Consider the following 15,332-nt stretch of genomic DNA (forward strand, 5'->3'; position numbering starts at 1 on the left):
GTGTGACTATACCAAAGGGTCTATTACCCATTAAATAAAAGACACTGAACAGAAAGTCCCTGTGTTGTAACACCGAGGCATATGTATACAATATAGCACTTTGAGCCGATAGGCTTTATTTGATATGACGAACCGGAGGTACTCCCTGGAGGAGGATTGTAATGGGGTCTGGAAGTATACATCCTTCAAATCTACTATCTTCAAAAAGTCCAATGGCCTGATTGCCTATCTGACCCTGCCTGCGGTCTCCATCTTGAACAGAATTTGTAGAACAAACTCGTTCAACGTTGAGAAGTCTATCACTGGTCTCCAGCCTCTAGATGCCTTTTCAACAAGAAAGTCCAGTGAAGAAGTCTGGGGTCCCATTGACAACCTCCTGGAGAGCGCTCCTTTCTACCATGACCCGAACTTCCGCCTGAATGCTGAGGTCCTTCTTCGACCCCTAACAAAAGGATGATGTCTTCATTGGAGTTAGAATCAGCAGAGGGGGAGAGCTGATGAATGGGACATTGTACCCGTAACATTAATAAGTCCACAAACCACCATTTCGCTCTGTGATGTAACCACCATCTCTATATGAACAGCAGGCCTCCCTTCCACAGGTGGTACTCCCTAGCAAGGGGGCATTGTCCTCGCTTCTTTCCTCCTTGTCTGTTAGAAAAGAATCATCTGGAGGTGGATTTTACAGGGCGAGATTTCAATATAGGCAATGGTTTTTGTTGGCTGGAGATGGACAAGACCTGTAGCAGCCTAAACGATAAGGCACTGTGGAGGAATGAGTCTGGGCTCGCCTTCCTCCACTTTCCATCTACAGAACTGCACCACAGATTTCATCAAAATCAAAGTGGGGGCTTTGACAGAAGTGTTCCTTAGCTGCAATACCTCAATACAAGCCATCTGCCTCTGGAATTTGGAGGCTATGGCATCGTGCCTCTTTAGGACCCAATTACCTTACTGACTGGCAGCTTGGTAGGTAAGAAACTCTATGGTTCTTGCCACAGTGAGAACATTTTTAAAAGCCTTGTGCTTATTAGGGTCTGCAAGATCCTCTGTGTCAGCGAGGAAACCAACAGTGTCCAACCAGTGGTCCACCAAGGAAGCTGCCTGGAGGGTCACCATAACAGTGCTCTCCATATTCAGTGCGTCAGAAGCTGTAAAGATGACAGGTTAGGAAGCTCAAGGGTCCATTGAAATATCCTGTGCTATAGCAGACACCGAAGGGTCAAGTGGCAAGGGAGAGGGAAAGTCCCCTTGAGTCTTCCAGTAAAGTACAGTACTGTAATTTCTTTGGCATGCAAACGCCAGAAGTATGATCTTGGCGAGCCTGCCCACCCTCAGGAAGTTTCTTCTTGCTGACACCTGGGCATCAACTTTACCTAGAACTTTTGAGGCCAAGATTGGCCAAGGAAGCCCTAAGGGTACTGTCAGCTAGGGGAGAGGGGAAGTCCTACAAAGAATATAAATGGCCACCTTCTTCCTCTAGGGGGGGGGGGGGGGGGGGGGGAAGTAAAACGCATCACCTATATTTGCAGAAAATAAGACAACTTTGGAGCTAAGAAATCAAGTCTCAAATAGGCTATGACATTTCTTACATGTAGGGTAAGCACCAAATTTTTTTTCTCCCATTCACTTAATCATTATTTACTAAGCATTTAAATTATTTGTCAAGTTAATGTCTTAACCCTTTTACCCCCAGGCTCTTTGGAAATTTCCAACCCTTAACCCCCAGGGGGTTATTTTTTTCCCAGCACATTTTGCAGTATATATTTTTTTAAATTGCTCTAACAGCCTTAATTTTTGTCATAGAGAGGTCAGGGTGGTCTCATTCTCTTGGAAAATGCCTGAATTTTTTTCAAAAAATTATCAAAAAAAGGAAACAAGAAATTTTTATAGCATTTTTTTGCAAGGACGTACCGGTACGTCCATGGGGGTAAAGGGATGCGTTTTGTGAAACGTACCAGTACGTCCTTTGGGGGTAAAAGGGTTAAGCTAATCTAGGCTTAGGATAGAATAAGTTCTCAGATTAGAATATATTCATTACACAATGAGGTTTTATGAATGGAACTTTGGAGTACAGTATCTGTATTTTAGGATGGCTCTAGAAATAACCGTGATCAAGTTTCTGTCAAGCCAACCGGTTGGATTGCATTAAAATTCTTTGGGAACATGTGATTAGAAGTATAAAAAAAAAAGAAAAAAAGAAAAAAAAAAAAAAGATTGGTACTAACTACCTAAGTAAAAATCAACTGCACATATAACCATGTAAAATTCCATATTCAGGTCTCTTAACCCTTTTACCCCCAAAAGGACGTACTGGTACATTTCACAAAACTCATCCCTTTACCCCCATGGATGTACCAGTACGTTCTTGCAAAAAAAAAAAAAAAAAAAAAAAAAAAAAAAAAAAAAAAAAAAAAAAACTGCTATTTACATTTTTTTTGCATGTTTTTTTATAATTTTTTTTAGAAACTTCAGGCATTTTCTAAGAGAATGAGACCAACCTGACCTCTCTATGACAAAAATTAAAGCTGTTAGAGCAATCAAAAAAAAATATACTGAAAACTGTGCTTGAAAAAAAATAACCCCTGGGGGTTAAGGGTTGGAAAGTTCCAAATAGCCTGAGGGTAAAAGGGTTAAAAGATAAATCAAGGGTAGTTTGTAGAACAGAGGACGCACCTACTACATAGCCCTAGTTGAAGTAAATAGGTGATTAGCAGGATGGCACAATGATCTCTCCAGTAACTTTATCTCAATGCAAATAACATTAGGTGGGGGTACTTTAGGTCAAGACATAAATCTTCGAATCGGTAAAACCGAATGAACTTCTTTTTCTATGCTCACCTAAGCCATGTCTCCGGATCCACAAACCTTCCTAAATTAATTATTAATCATATAATAGGCCCTGCTGCTTCCTCCGATGCCCTAGACGACCGCGGAGGTAGCAGGAGTAGGGGATTCAGCGTTATGAAGCTTCATCTGTGGTGGATAACGGGGGAGGATGGGCTGTGGCACCCTAGCAGTACCAGCTGAACTCGGTTGAGTCCCTTGTTAGGCTGGGAGGAACGTAGAGAGTAGAGGTCCCCTTTTTTGTATTTGTTTCATTTGTTGATGTCAGCTACCCCCCAAAATTGGGGGAAGTGCCTTGGTATATGTATGTATAATACCACACTAGGTTTAATGGGTTGGCTCTTAAGATCTTTACCTAAATCTCTAGAAGCCAAAGAGAAAAAGTGACTGGTACTACTAGCCACTCCCTACCATGTCTCTGGGTAGGGTTGCCACCTCGCACCAAAAAGTCGAATTGGCTACCTTCGAGCTTTGCCAAAAGATATATCCATATATAAATAACTCCAGGTTTGTTTTAATTAGGGATAAATACAAATTACTTACGAATTTGCCCTTTTATCAATCAATATACGAAACGCCTCTAAATAAAATTTATTATCTATTATACAATATATCCAAAGCCATCCTCAGTGCAGTAGATTTAGTATCTCACAACGGTGCACAAGTGAAGTTATACCTTCAACAGCAATAAGTGTATGTTACAATGACAGGAGCCTTTGTATATTAGCGAGCCGTTTCTCCCTTGTGGATTAAAAGTGGACATCAACTAAGCTCAACTTTCCCCCCCTAACCTAACCTACAAGACGTGTCCTTACCTACCTACCTAACGAGGGCCGGGGGCTAACGCCAGCCTGCGACCCCCATACAATGCTGTATTCTAAGTTAACCGTAATCATACATGCAGGTGGCCGCTATCATACATACACCCCCTATAACACCTACTAAATAGTTTTTACTGTAGTACAATATTTCAATAGCGTTAAGTTTAATGGAAGCGTTGAACCACGATATAAGTCTGAAGAAGTCCATTTTCATGATTAAAGCTGTTTTTGGATACAAACATAGGGTTGAGACCCAAGTCTTAAGGTAAGCTAATAATACTGTTCCGAGGTGGTTCTCTAGTGTTTGATTCCCTTTTCAAATATGAATTTTAAGGTAAAACTCCCTTTCAAAAATTATTTCCAGTTCATTTTTTTAATCATGAATATTGCACTACAGCACATCTTTTCCATTAATTGAATAGTCTTAAGGTAAGCTAATAACACAGTTCCTAGTTTAGGTTAGGTGGTTCCCTTGTGTTTTGATTCCCTTTTAAAATGAGGTTTTTATGGTATAAATCTTCTTCATAAAAATTATTTCCATCAATACATCTAAATTTACAAGCTCATTTTTTTTATCATATATATTGTACTACAGTACATCTTTTCCATTAATTGTTTCATAGGCTAGATGATAGCGACTTACAGTAAATTCTTGAATTTTAACTAGTGAGCCTAATATAGGGTAGTCTAACCCACTACAGGTAGTCTAATAAATAGAATATATCAAGTAAATTTAAAGAAACAAAATAGTTACAACTAAAAATTAATATAAGCGTCCCAAAGGGTCGCCCAAAAAATGTAAACAAAAGATGATTTATTCGACTTACAGTAAATTCTTGAATTTCCACAAGTGAGCCTGATATAGGATAGTCTAACCCACTAAAGGTAGTCTAATAAATAGAATATATCGAGTAAATTTAAAGAAATAAAACAGTTACACATTAAAGTTAATTTGAGCGTCTCAAAGGGTCGCCCAAAAATGTAAACAAAAGATGATTTATTCACGTTTTCCAGCATCGAATCCAAATTGTCACGTGGGGATTGATATATAACATTTAATGGCTACTAATTTTGATTGATTCCTGTATTTTCATCAATGGATAATAATGAGTTCTCACATCAAACCAACAATGGGGAAGAAACGAGGACAAGTCAAACAAGATCTCTACCTTCGATTGGTTTATCAGGTCAGGCAAATCGGCTACAAAAACCAGTTCAGCACTTAATTTCCAGGTTATTTCATGACTAATTTATATTTATCTCTATATTTTCATTAATAAATAATAATGAGTCCTGACATCAAACCAACAATTGGGGAAATAAAGGAAGATCGAGGACGTAAAAATCAAAACGAGCTAGATATCTACCTTTGATTGGTTTCCAGCGCTGGAAAATCGGCTTTAACAACCAGGCAAGCACTTAATTTCCAGGTTATTCCATGGCTCCAGCACTATATCGTTAGAAGAATGCAAACTTTAATTGGGAATGCTTGGCACTTTACACTTAAGCACTTAAAAACAAAATTTAAAGAACACTTTGACGAGATGGTGTTTGGCAAGTGTTCGGGTTGATGCGTCTTCTTCTTCTTCTTCTTCTTGTAGTTATTTGTACAATAAGTTCGTTGTTCATATCACGACTCCTTGCTATTTTACAATAAATTATTCTTTTTTTAAATTAGTGATTCAATTTCAGAAGTATTTCTCTTGTTGTCGACTTTTGCAATACTCTATTTTATTTTTTGGCCCTCACTATATTGTTGTCACTATTGCCAGAAAGCAAAAGAGACAGGGCCCATAAAAATAACCTATTGTATTCACATTGATTTCTTTGGTATATGTGATAGAAAGTAGGCCAAAGCTTGGCTATAATTAATATAACATGTTCAGCAAATTATCCAAATTATAAGCAATAGATAGAGCTTCATTCATTGTAACAAATATACAAAGAAAAATGGACAACCATTGGATAACAATTAGAAAACAAAACTGAGAACAAAACTAACATTATGTACATAGCAAGCTGTGAAAAATGGTTTAATTAAATAAGTAGATAAGGAGCAGAAAAAAAATATAGACTTAATATATTTCATGTTGGAAATATTACATAATTAAATAAAAATTACATGAATGGGAGTCCTGAGACCAATTTTAGCCTACTTTCGCCACACATACAGCAGGTCAGACTCTCACAGATATAAATACATAGATACATTTTTCCAGTATTTCAATTGCCTTAATCAAAATAAAATGTCTATTTTGAGTTATAGGAGTTGATATACACGTAAATAAATACAAGGATTGGCTTAGTCATGAGAAGCAACTGTACAGAGCTGAATTTATTGATCGATTAAAATTACCATGCACGGTCAGTTCACAAAGTAAAAGACAAAATAACTCTTAATTTCATTCATAACATCTTGAATCTTTAATATCCAAATAATCTTCCATTAGATAATTTCACGTGCAGATTGTTAACGCCATGATAATTCAATTCCAGACTATCGTTCAAACATTTATAAATGATTATTATATACTACTGTTTGCTTTGATCATCTTACTTTCCCTTGATTAGTGAGCTAATGCCTAGTTTTGAATAATTTTCTAAATAGAAATCATTTGATATTAGAATTTCTATTACTTAGGGTAAAATGCTGAAAAGTTTTCTAAATATAAATCCTGGCGTACTGGAATTGCCATTATTTTTGGTAAAATTCTGAATAGTTTTCCAAAAATAAGGCCTTGGTGATGATGATAACAAGAACAGGAATAACAACAACAACAACAATGGCATTGCATAAGCTGTGCTAACACCAGTTAAGGCTACAGTCAAATACTTGCAAGGGTCACGATAGATAAATGTGGAACACATAAGCCTTTGTGAGGCCCTAAGCAAAATTTAGACCGCCAATACTGTTCACAATTATCAATGATAGATCATTCGAACGTGTAATGGGTGTTTTGGCTTGAATAAAACTTTCATTAATATTTACACATAACTTTGACGGGATTATGGGCCCTAGGTAATCAAAATGTCTAAACTATATTTGGCATTACGTCAACACTTTAAGCCTAATTGTCAAGTGAATAATATTGGCGTAAAGAAATATCAGGTAGTTTTATCATCTATGAACTGTTACTGACAGTAGCCTATATAAGTGATAGCTTCTCGTGTTTTATAATTCCATAAAATTAGAGCCAATTGGGATTTTATATTAATTACACAACAGAAATTTAATATCCGAGACAACACAGCATTACTAAGTGATATAGTGATACTGCGGTATCAGCTGCAAATAAAAGGGAGAAATTGTACTTTATTTTACGAAAGTATGGAATTAGTTGAAAGAAAACCTTGTGATTCAACTCTGCCATTTCTTCGTTTCGTTTTCTTGTAAATTCTTCCTTTTAACAGCAGTATAAAGTACTATTAAAGTCAAACATATGCCCTCAGTTTGTAAAGGTCAGTCCAGCTTTCCACTTGCATTACTATTGAATTCATTATTAGGCCTACATCAAAATACTGACATGAGGCAAAATTGAAAAAAAAAATCCATGACTTACTTGTTTTACTTGTTTTGGGCTTAAATCCAACCCTCCACTGAAGTCGAGTGAACTACTTCTCGGGCGGGTCCATATCAATCATCTAACGAAACATTTTCATTATAACTTAAACAATTCCTAGATTGTAGCATCTTCCAAATCATATGATCTTGTGAAAAGTAATGTCTTTAATTTCCTCTTAAATTCAACTGCTCCCTTTAGGTCCTTCATTTCAGTTGGCAGTTTATTATAATGTCTAGGCGCACAGTATCTGAAAGCCCTTTCACCAAATTTACTATTTGTTCTTGGTTCAGATAGCCTATATTTGTCACTCATGTGTCTTATGTTAACATTTGTTTCTAGTTCTAGTTTGTTCAGGCATTCTTTTAGATATTTTGGTTCAGTATCTTGAACAGCATTAAAATCTACAGAAGCATTCATATATGGTTTCCTTTATTGTTGAGCAAGAGAAAAATGTTACTAGAGGGAATACCACAGAAAGTATTACTTAGGTATATCACTCGCAGGAAATATCCCAAGTAGAAGCTGCCGAGAGGTGCTTCCACCAGGACGACTTAACTCGAGCTCAAAAATTGATTGTATTTATGTCAAAATCACCTTTTCAGCACCAACGAAATACTGCACTTTCCAGATGCCATTACTCCACCTAACCAATTCCTTAAATGTAACGTGGTGCTGTTATACTTATAACAATACTTTGAGAAATGTAAATCTTAAGCTCCTGGGATAGTCGTATTGAATTTGGCCATATGACCCAGCACTGGGACCTGGGAGGTCATTTGATAATGAGGTGCAACTGGGGAAACCTTTATTTACCTACTTATATTAAGGGTTGTTTTCATGGCCCTATCACACAAGGAAATCTTATGCACATAAGGGTCTACAATATCTGTTGGTCGTATATTTTGCTAAGTATTCCACATTATTTGTCAAATCCACATTATAAAGTACTTAGAAAGCATGAATGTTTTTAGTCTCTTTTTGAAAGCTTTCATACTTGCAGTCTTTCAATGTCTAACAGGCCCTTGTTGTATAGTCCTCAGGCCCTTCCACACGAGGGGCAAACGCAGAATGGGCACTCTGATTTGCCTGTAATTATTTAGCTTTGAGACTGTTACTAGGTAGTAGGTTGGCCAGGGCACCAGCCGCCCGTTGAGATACTACCGCGAGAGAGTTATGGGGTCCTTTGACTGGCCAGACAGTACTACATTGGATCCTCTCTGGTTACGGTTCTTTCCCTTTGCCTGGACATACACACCGAATAGTCTAGCCCATTGTTCTCTAGTCTTGGGTAGTGCCATTGCCTCTGTACCATGGTCTTCCACTGTCTTGGGTTAGAGTTCTCTTGCTTGAGGGTACACTCGGGCACACAATTCTATCTAATTTCTCTTCCTCTTGTTTTGTTAAAGTATGTATAATTTATATAGGAAATATTTATTTTAATGTTACTCCTTGAAATATTTTATTTTTCCTAGTTTCCTTTCCTCACTGAGCTGTTTTCCCCGTTGGGGCCCCTGGGCTTATAGCATTCTGCTTTTCCAACTAGGGTTGTAGGTTAGCAATTGATAATAATAAAAATAATAACGGGCCCTTGTTGTACAGTCCAAGGCAGACAGTATCCACGGGCAGGTGAACATACGACTTCGGCCAGGTGCATGGCAGAGTGCAGTCAGAGTTGTGTTGGACCATAGTCAGGCCCCCGTCCAGTAGCTCAACAACGGGCATAGGTACTTCGATGGTTTGCTCATGGTTCCCTCATCTATGACGGTATATACACTTGACCACCACCCGCACAAGATTGGTAACAGTGTCTGCTCGGTGTGCATTTGTCCCATCGTGTGGATGGGCTGTAAGGACACCGCTCCCTTCGTCGTCCAGAAAATCAACAAACTGTTTATTTATTTGAATTCTCCTTTCGCCACACCGTGGCTTCCCGTGTATATGTATTCCGCTCTTTCAGAGCTACATTTTGACATATGTATTATTTCATTACGTTTCTGTTAACTCAGCGCCATCCTACCTTTCCGTCCGCACCTTGTAATATACTCCCACACACATTTGAATAAAGTATCAGTTGATCTTGGTGACGCTTGTCTCACTGTCCTTACAGGGCCTTTAGGGTTGCATACTGTATTTGAAAGCTCTAGAACCTACATTAGAGGTACATCTTGGCTCCAATAACTTGAAACCATCTGTAACTCTTCAACTTGTGACAAGATCTGTTGGCTGCATGATATGTAGTAATTCTCCTAGATACAAAGTTGCACCTGGGTTAGATTGCAATACATGGAGTCACAATATTCAGGTGGTGACAAGATTTGTTGGCTGCATATGTAGCAATTCTCTTAGCTGCAAAGTTACAACCTGTTTAAATTACAATAGATGGAGTCAATATTCAACCTGGCAACAATACAGCCAATATCAAGTGCCCCCACCCCACCCCGACACCTCCCCATAAAAGCAATGCCTCTAAGGTGATATCCAGCAACTCTCCGTAAAGAGACAAAACAGCATTCATTAAATTTTGTTAATCTTATCTGCGTATATGGACAGCACCAATCCGATAGGGAATGTTGGTAATAGACCCAATTATGTTTTCTATTTTGTTTTCAAGGAACTCAAAAACAATTAACAAGTTCTTGGTCACTACTGTATATCCATTAGGCAAGGCTTTTTCATTTACATTTCCCATTACAAAACTTAAAAGACGATGTCTGTTGCTGCTTCCTGGAATTTTTCTTATATTAATTTCTTCCCCCTCTTCAATAGATAATTATATTGGCACCCATTTTTTATCCTTCTTAACATTGGCACTTGATGGTTTTGTATTCCACACCTGCACTTAAACTTTTTAACAAACTCTATCTTTCTTTCTTTACGTCTTTTTTTTTCTCTAATCTCCACACTGAGGCAAGATCTATCCTTAACAATTGTAGTCACATGTTATCAAATTCAATTTTACTAGGTTATAAGGCAATCGACACAGAGCCAAATAATCATTGGTTGCCATAATTGCAAAGAATATTGATAACATAACTAGGAGAACGTTGGCCAGAAACATCGACCCCACATAGAAGTGGGAGGAGATGCAGACAAAGAAGAAGATTGATAACAACTTATTTTCTTTGTAACTTCATCAATTAATACACAAGCAGAGAAATAAATGTGATTTACAGATATAAAGCATATTTTCTTTAGCCCTGCACTTTTTTGTGAAGTCAAAACTTGAAAGGGTTTGGAAAACAAGATGGAAGCTGGAACAGAAGTAAAATACAAACATATACCAAGGCACTTCCCCCAATTTTGGGTGGTAGCCAACATCAAACAAATGAAACAGAAAAGGGGACCTCTCCTCTCTGCCTGACAAGGGACTCAACCAAGTTCGGCTGGTACTGCTGGGGGTGCCACAGCCCACCCTCCCCCGTTATCCATCACAGATGAAGCTTCGTAACACTGAATCCCCTACTGCTCCTACCTCCGCGGTCTTCCAAGGAACTGGAGGAAGCAGCAGAGCCTACCAGAACTGCGTCACAATCGCTCGCCATTCATTCCTATTTCTATCACGCTCTCTTGCCTCTCTCATATATATCCTCCTATCACCCAGCGCTTCCTTCACTCCATCCATCAACCCAAACCTTGGCCTTCCTCTTGTACTTCTCCCATCAACTCTTGCATTCATCACCTTCTTTAGCAGACAGCCATTTTCCTGTCTCTCAACATGGCCAAACCACCTCAACATATTCATATCCACTCTAGCTGCTAACTCATTTCTTACACCCGTTCTCACCCTCACCACTTCTTTCCTAACCCTATCTACTCGAGATACACCAGCCATACTCCTTAGACATTTCATCTCAAACACATTCAATTTCTGAGTTGAAAACATGGGACATACATCTCAAACACATTCAAATTCTGAGTTGAAAACATGGGGTATAGCAGGAGGTTGTAGAGACAATGTAAAAGCCCTTCAGTAATGATTTCAGTGTAATGGAGAAAATGCACTGACAATACTACATGCATGAAATTATTCATTCAGCAAAAAAGACATTAATATTCATTATACTTGAATCACAGTCTTTATACAAATATATGGATGTCACATACAGTATACATAGAGTAAATCATTCTAAAATGTTTGGATTACAGTTTACAGAAGGTAAATGCCCCTTGATGTATGAAATTTGGGGTATATGACCAGGCAGTGAATCTTTGGGGGAAAACTATACAGGTAGTTGAAATCTAGGTCGAAACATTTAGCGGAATTGGATTTATGAATTAGGACTAAAGGCTTGTTACTGGGGCTGGCTTCTGTAGTCAATTCAGTCCCTATATGCAACTGGGGGAAATTCCGGCAGCAGCAGCAGCATCCGTCTTGTCTTTGCGAGAGAAGACGGCGGCGGGGTGCAGTAGGACGCGATTTTTGGGACGTGGATCCCGGCCTTGAGAGAGAAAGATCAGGTAAGCAAACTACCTGGTTGATCCTGCCAGTAGTCATATGCTTGTCTCAAAGATTAAGCCATGCATGTGTCAGTACAGGCCGCTCTAAGGTGAAACCAACAGTTCTAAAATGAATCAAGTTAAAAAAAAAGTTGGACAGCAAGATGGAAAACAAATGGAACTACAGAAGTGCAGTGACATTGCGAAGATCCCCAAGTAAGGGCTTCAGTGCAAAACTTGAAGCGTGCTGATGACATAACTGCAGTGTAAGTTTGGCACAGACTTTACATTTAGTAAGATCAAGAAGCACTTCACATTTCGTCTATCCTTGGCAACGTGTACATAACTTGGTCTATGACTTTTAAGTAGATTTATTCACAATTAACTTATTTTCTTTGATAAATGTTTAGCCATTTTTATTGAACTGTCTCAAGTAGATTGCAATTGGCTTATATCACTGGGACAAACTTATAGATTGTTAATGTTTATCAACCTTGAATCACAAGCGTGTGCATAAAGATTTATTTCATAGTCAACATTTACAATACTTATTCTTCATTTTTGTAAATCACAAACAAGGATATTAGCACATAACTTTACATATTCTCAAATGAATTGCAGGATTGCAGATTTTCCGAACAAAATTAAATCTATAAATTTCATGGTATTCAATGAAACAAACCTCTACTTTCTGGGCAATAACTTAAATGATTATTACTGAAACAAACGAATACGAAAATATTTATTGTACAATAGACTAGGAATTACATACTTTAAACTTATTGGTCAAATAAAATATACAAAACACATTCAAATTTAATCCTTACGTGATACAGTTAACAAACTATACATGAAATAATCTGGTATCGGTCACTAGTATGTGCAAGAAACTGTCTTCTGGTATTGGCTCTTCTAAATAAATCTTAAGCATTGTGATGCATGACATTCTGAAAACCTTAATTCATTAAGCCCTGTCCACACAATCGAGCATGCCCGACGGGCAAACAGTGATACCAGACCATAATAGTTAGTAAGAATGAGGGTTAATGACGTCAGAAGCGGGAAAACCACAGACAGGGATCTGGCATCATACAGTGTTGCCAGATCCCTGCCTTTAGTTTTCCCGCTTCTGACGTCATCAACCCTCATTTTCACTAATTATTGTGGCCTGGTATCATTGTTTGCGTCGGGCATGCTCGATCGTGTGGACAGGGCTTTAGACATACATGATGTATGTTCGCATTCTCATCACTATTTCAAATCTGATTAGCCTTAATGACAAGAGAAAATTATTAGTAATTTAATAATTCCTTCCTTAAGGGAACGAGAAGGAGAGGGAGACCAAAGCGAAGGTGGATGGACTGCATCAAGGATGACCTTCAATCAAAGGGATTAACCGGTGATGAAGTGTGGGACAGAGGTAGATGGAGAACGCTAGCCAGAAACATCGACCCCACGGTGATGAAGTGTGGGACAGAGGTAGGTGGAAAACGCTGGCCAGAAACATCGACCCCACATAGAAGTGGGAAAAGATGCAGACAAAGAAGAAGAATATGTATGCTCACATTCTCATCACTATTTCAAATCTGATTAGCTTTAATGACAAGAGAAAGTAATTTAATAACTCCTTCCTCAACATGACAATCAACTTCACCTTCAGTTTACATATAAATAATCAAAGACTTTCAAGTTGTGAATACGATAAGTTAATTCATTGCCGACATGGTGATCTTGTGGGTGTTCAGCCGCAGATAAAATTGAGTAGATATTATTACTAATTACTACTGTATATATAAATATAGAGTACTGAAATGTTTTTACCTTTTGGCATAGATTCATTCTTGGCCTGGGAAAACCTCGGCAATAAAGGACCCAGCAAGATGGTATTTCTTGCTAATGATTGGAACCTAGTTCTATATTATTATCATTAATAGCTAAGCTACAACCCTAGTTGGACAAGCAAGATGTTATAAGCCCAAGGGCTCCAATAGGGAAAAATAGCCCAGTGAGGAAAGGATATAAGGAACCACTTCAATGCAATAGATAAAAAGGGGAAGAATAAGATACCAAAGACCATCTCATTGCTTCTTGGAAAATATCGATCTCAGTATGGACACAATGCATCTAATGATAAAAATACCATCTTTATTATTTAAAATATGTAAACACATTAAATTTTTGGAAAAAAATATTCAGGCTCATATGAGTTCCATATAAAAAACAAAAATTAAAAAACGTCAAAATGTCACATAACAATAACTCAATTATTCCGGATCATCCAACACCAGTTCAGCGTTGCTTGAAGCCATACCATCGTAATTTCCCTCATTTTCACCATTTGCTTTACTGAAATTATTCTTTTCCATTAACATCTTATCGAGTTCATCATCATCCTCTGAATCCGATTCAGAGTAATTTATCCCACCAGGCACTCTGGGTGTTACAGCAGGGTGACTTTCACCATCACCAAGAGAGCCATTTTCATTTTCCTCATTCCCTAATTCAAGATTTTGGGAAGCCAACAATTTCTTTTTCTTTCTCATGTGTAAACTCTTATTCTGCCAATTTAGCAACGTTCTGACCGCAGGTAGCGTGAATATCTGTCTCAAGAATCGATAACCGATTGGGCTCTTGTTATAATACCTCATCAACATCATCATGAATTTAGGAGAGTATCGATGGCCTGTGCCACTTCGGTCTTTAAGTAGCATTTCATTTCTAAAGAACAGAATATGATCCTTTTTCATATACTTCTTTGCATCCGACAAGATTTGCCTTATGGTCCCGACATCCTTTATTTCATCATACTTGCTTGCCAGCTCATTGTAAGTCATTAGTAAATCGCTATACCTACTCCGGTGATACATAAGCTGCTCTTTTTGCTTCTGTCTTAGTTCTCGAACCTTATAATGGTTCTGAAACTCTTCTTCTGATGCCTGCTGCTCTTCTGGAGCTGAAATAAGAACAGAATATTGTAAAACGTTTACACAGAATCAAAACGATGTACCGTAATCAAGATTATCAGTTCATAAAAACACAGACAAAAGTACAGCACTACTTACTACATAGTAAACAATACATTATTTACTCAATAGCTGGCAAAATACTGAATGTGTAGATGGTTCTACTACTACTACTAATAATAATAATAATAATAATGGTGTGAAAGTAAACAACCATACATTATACCATTCCGCACACCTCTATCCACCAATACATTTGTGCCCTATGACAACAAAAAAACTCTTTAAATTTAATCAGTACTTCCCTATTCATTTACAGTATTTTGTTTTGACGTAGAATGTAGGTTAATGCAAAATTGTGTCCAACTTTTATCTTCTTTGTACTTCATAAAAAAAAAAAAGATTTCGGTGGTGAAGAAGATAGAAGTTAACATGAGAGAAAACCACGTAAAGTTAGCCACACTCCAAATGACATGAAATGCATAACTAACTAGAGGGGCAATCCGTAGAGCATAGACCTCTGCCACGGCAGCTTATTTCTCGACCTTGACCTTTGACCTTACAAAATATTAACTGGCGTGAACTTTCATGCACTCAAATATGAACCAAGTTTGAAGTCTCTGGGACAACGATGTCCAAAATTATGGCTGATTACGTAAATTGGAAATTTTGCTTGACTGTGACCTTCCAAAATTTAATAA

At 37.8% G+C, this 15,332-nt stretch overlaps 2 protein-coding genes across 6 annotated transcripts in view; both read right to left on the reverse strand.

Annotated features, from left to right (window-relative positions):
* LOC137624545 (uncharacterized) overlaps positions 1–5,270 on the reverse strand; it is a 68,141-nt gene extending 62,871 nt beyond the window's left edge. For 2 of the 4 annotated variants that reach the window (XM_068355461.1, XM_068355435.1), the window contains exon 1: positions 5,036–5,268. The gene's annotated coding sequence lies outside the window, so the exon portion shown is untranslated. Of the gene's footprint in view, positions 1–5,035 lie in introns of all 4 variants that reach the window. The other 2 variants (XM_068355454.1, XM_068355444.1) reach the window with 2 other exon arrangements.
* Positions 5,271–12,471: 7,201 nt separating this feature from the next.
* Positions 12,472–15,332, reverse strand: part of LOC137624563 (nucleolar protein dao-5-like) — a 62,804-nt gene continuing 59,943 nt past the window's right edge. For both annotated transcript variants that reach the window (XM_068355488.1, XM_068355477.1), the window contains exon 8: positions 12,472–14,621. In XM_068355488.1, the coding sequence (XP_068211589.1) occupies positions 13,933–14,621 (689 nt within the window). In that variant the 3' untranslated portion in view covers positions 12,472–13,932. The remainder of the gene's footprint in view (positions 14,622–15,332) is intronic.

Source organism: Palaemon carinicauda, chromosome 2, assembly GCF_036898095.1.
Source record: "Palaemon carinicauda isolate YSFRI2023 chromosome 2, ASM3689809v2, whole genome shotgun sequence".
Taxonomy (NCBI): Eukaryota; Metazoa; Arthropoda; class Malacostraca; order Decapoda; family Palaemonidae; genus Palaemon; species Palaemon carinicauda.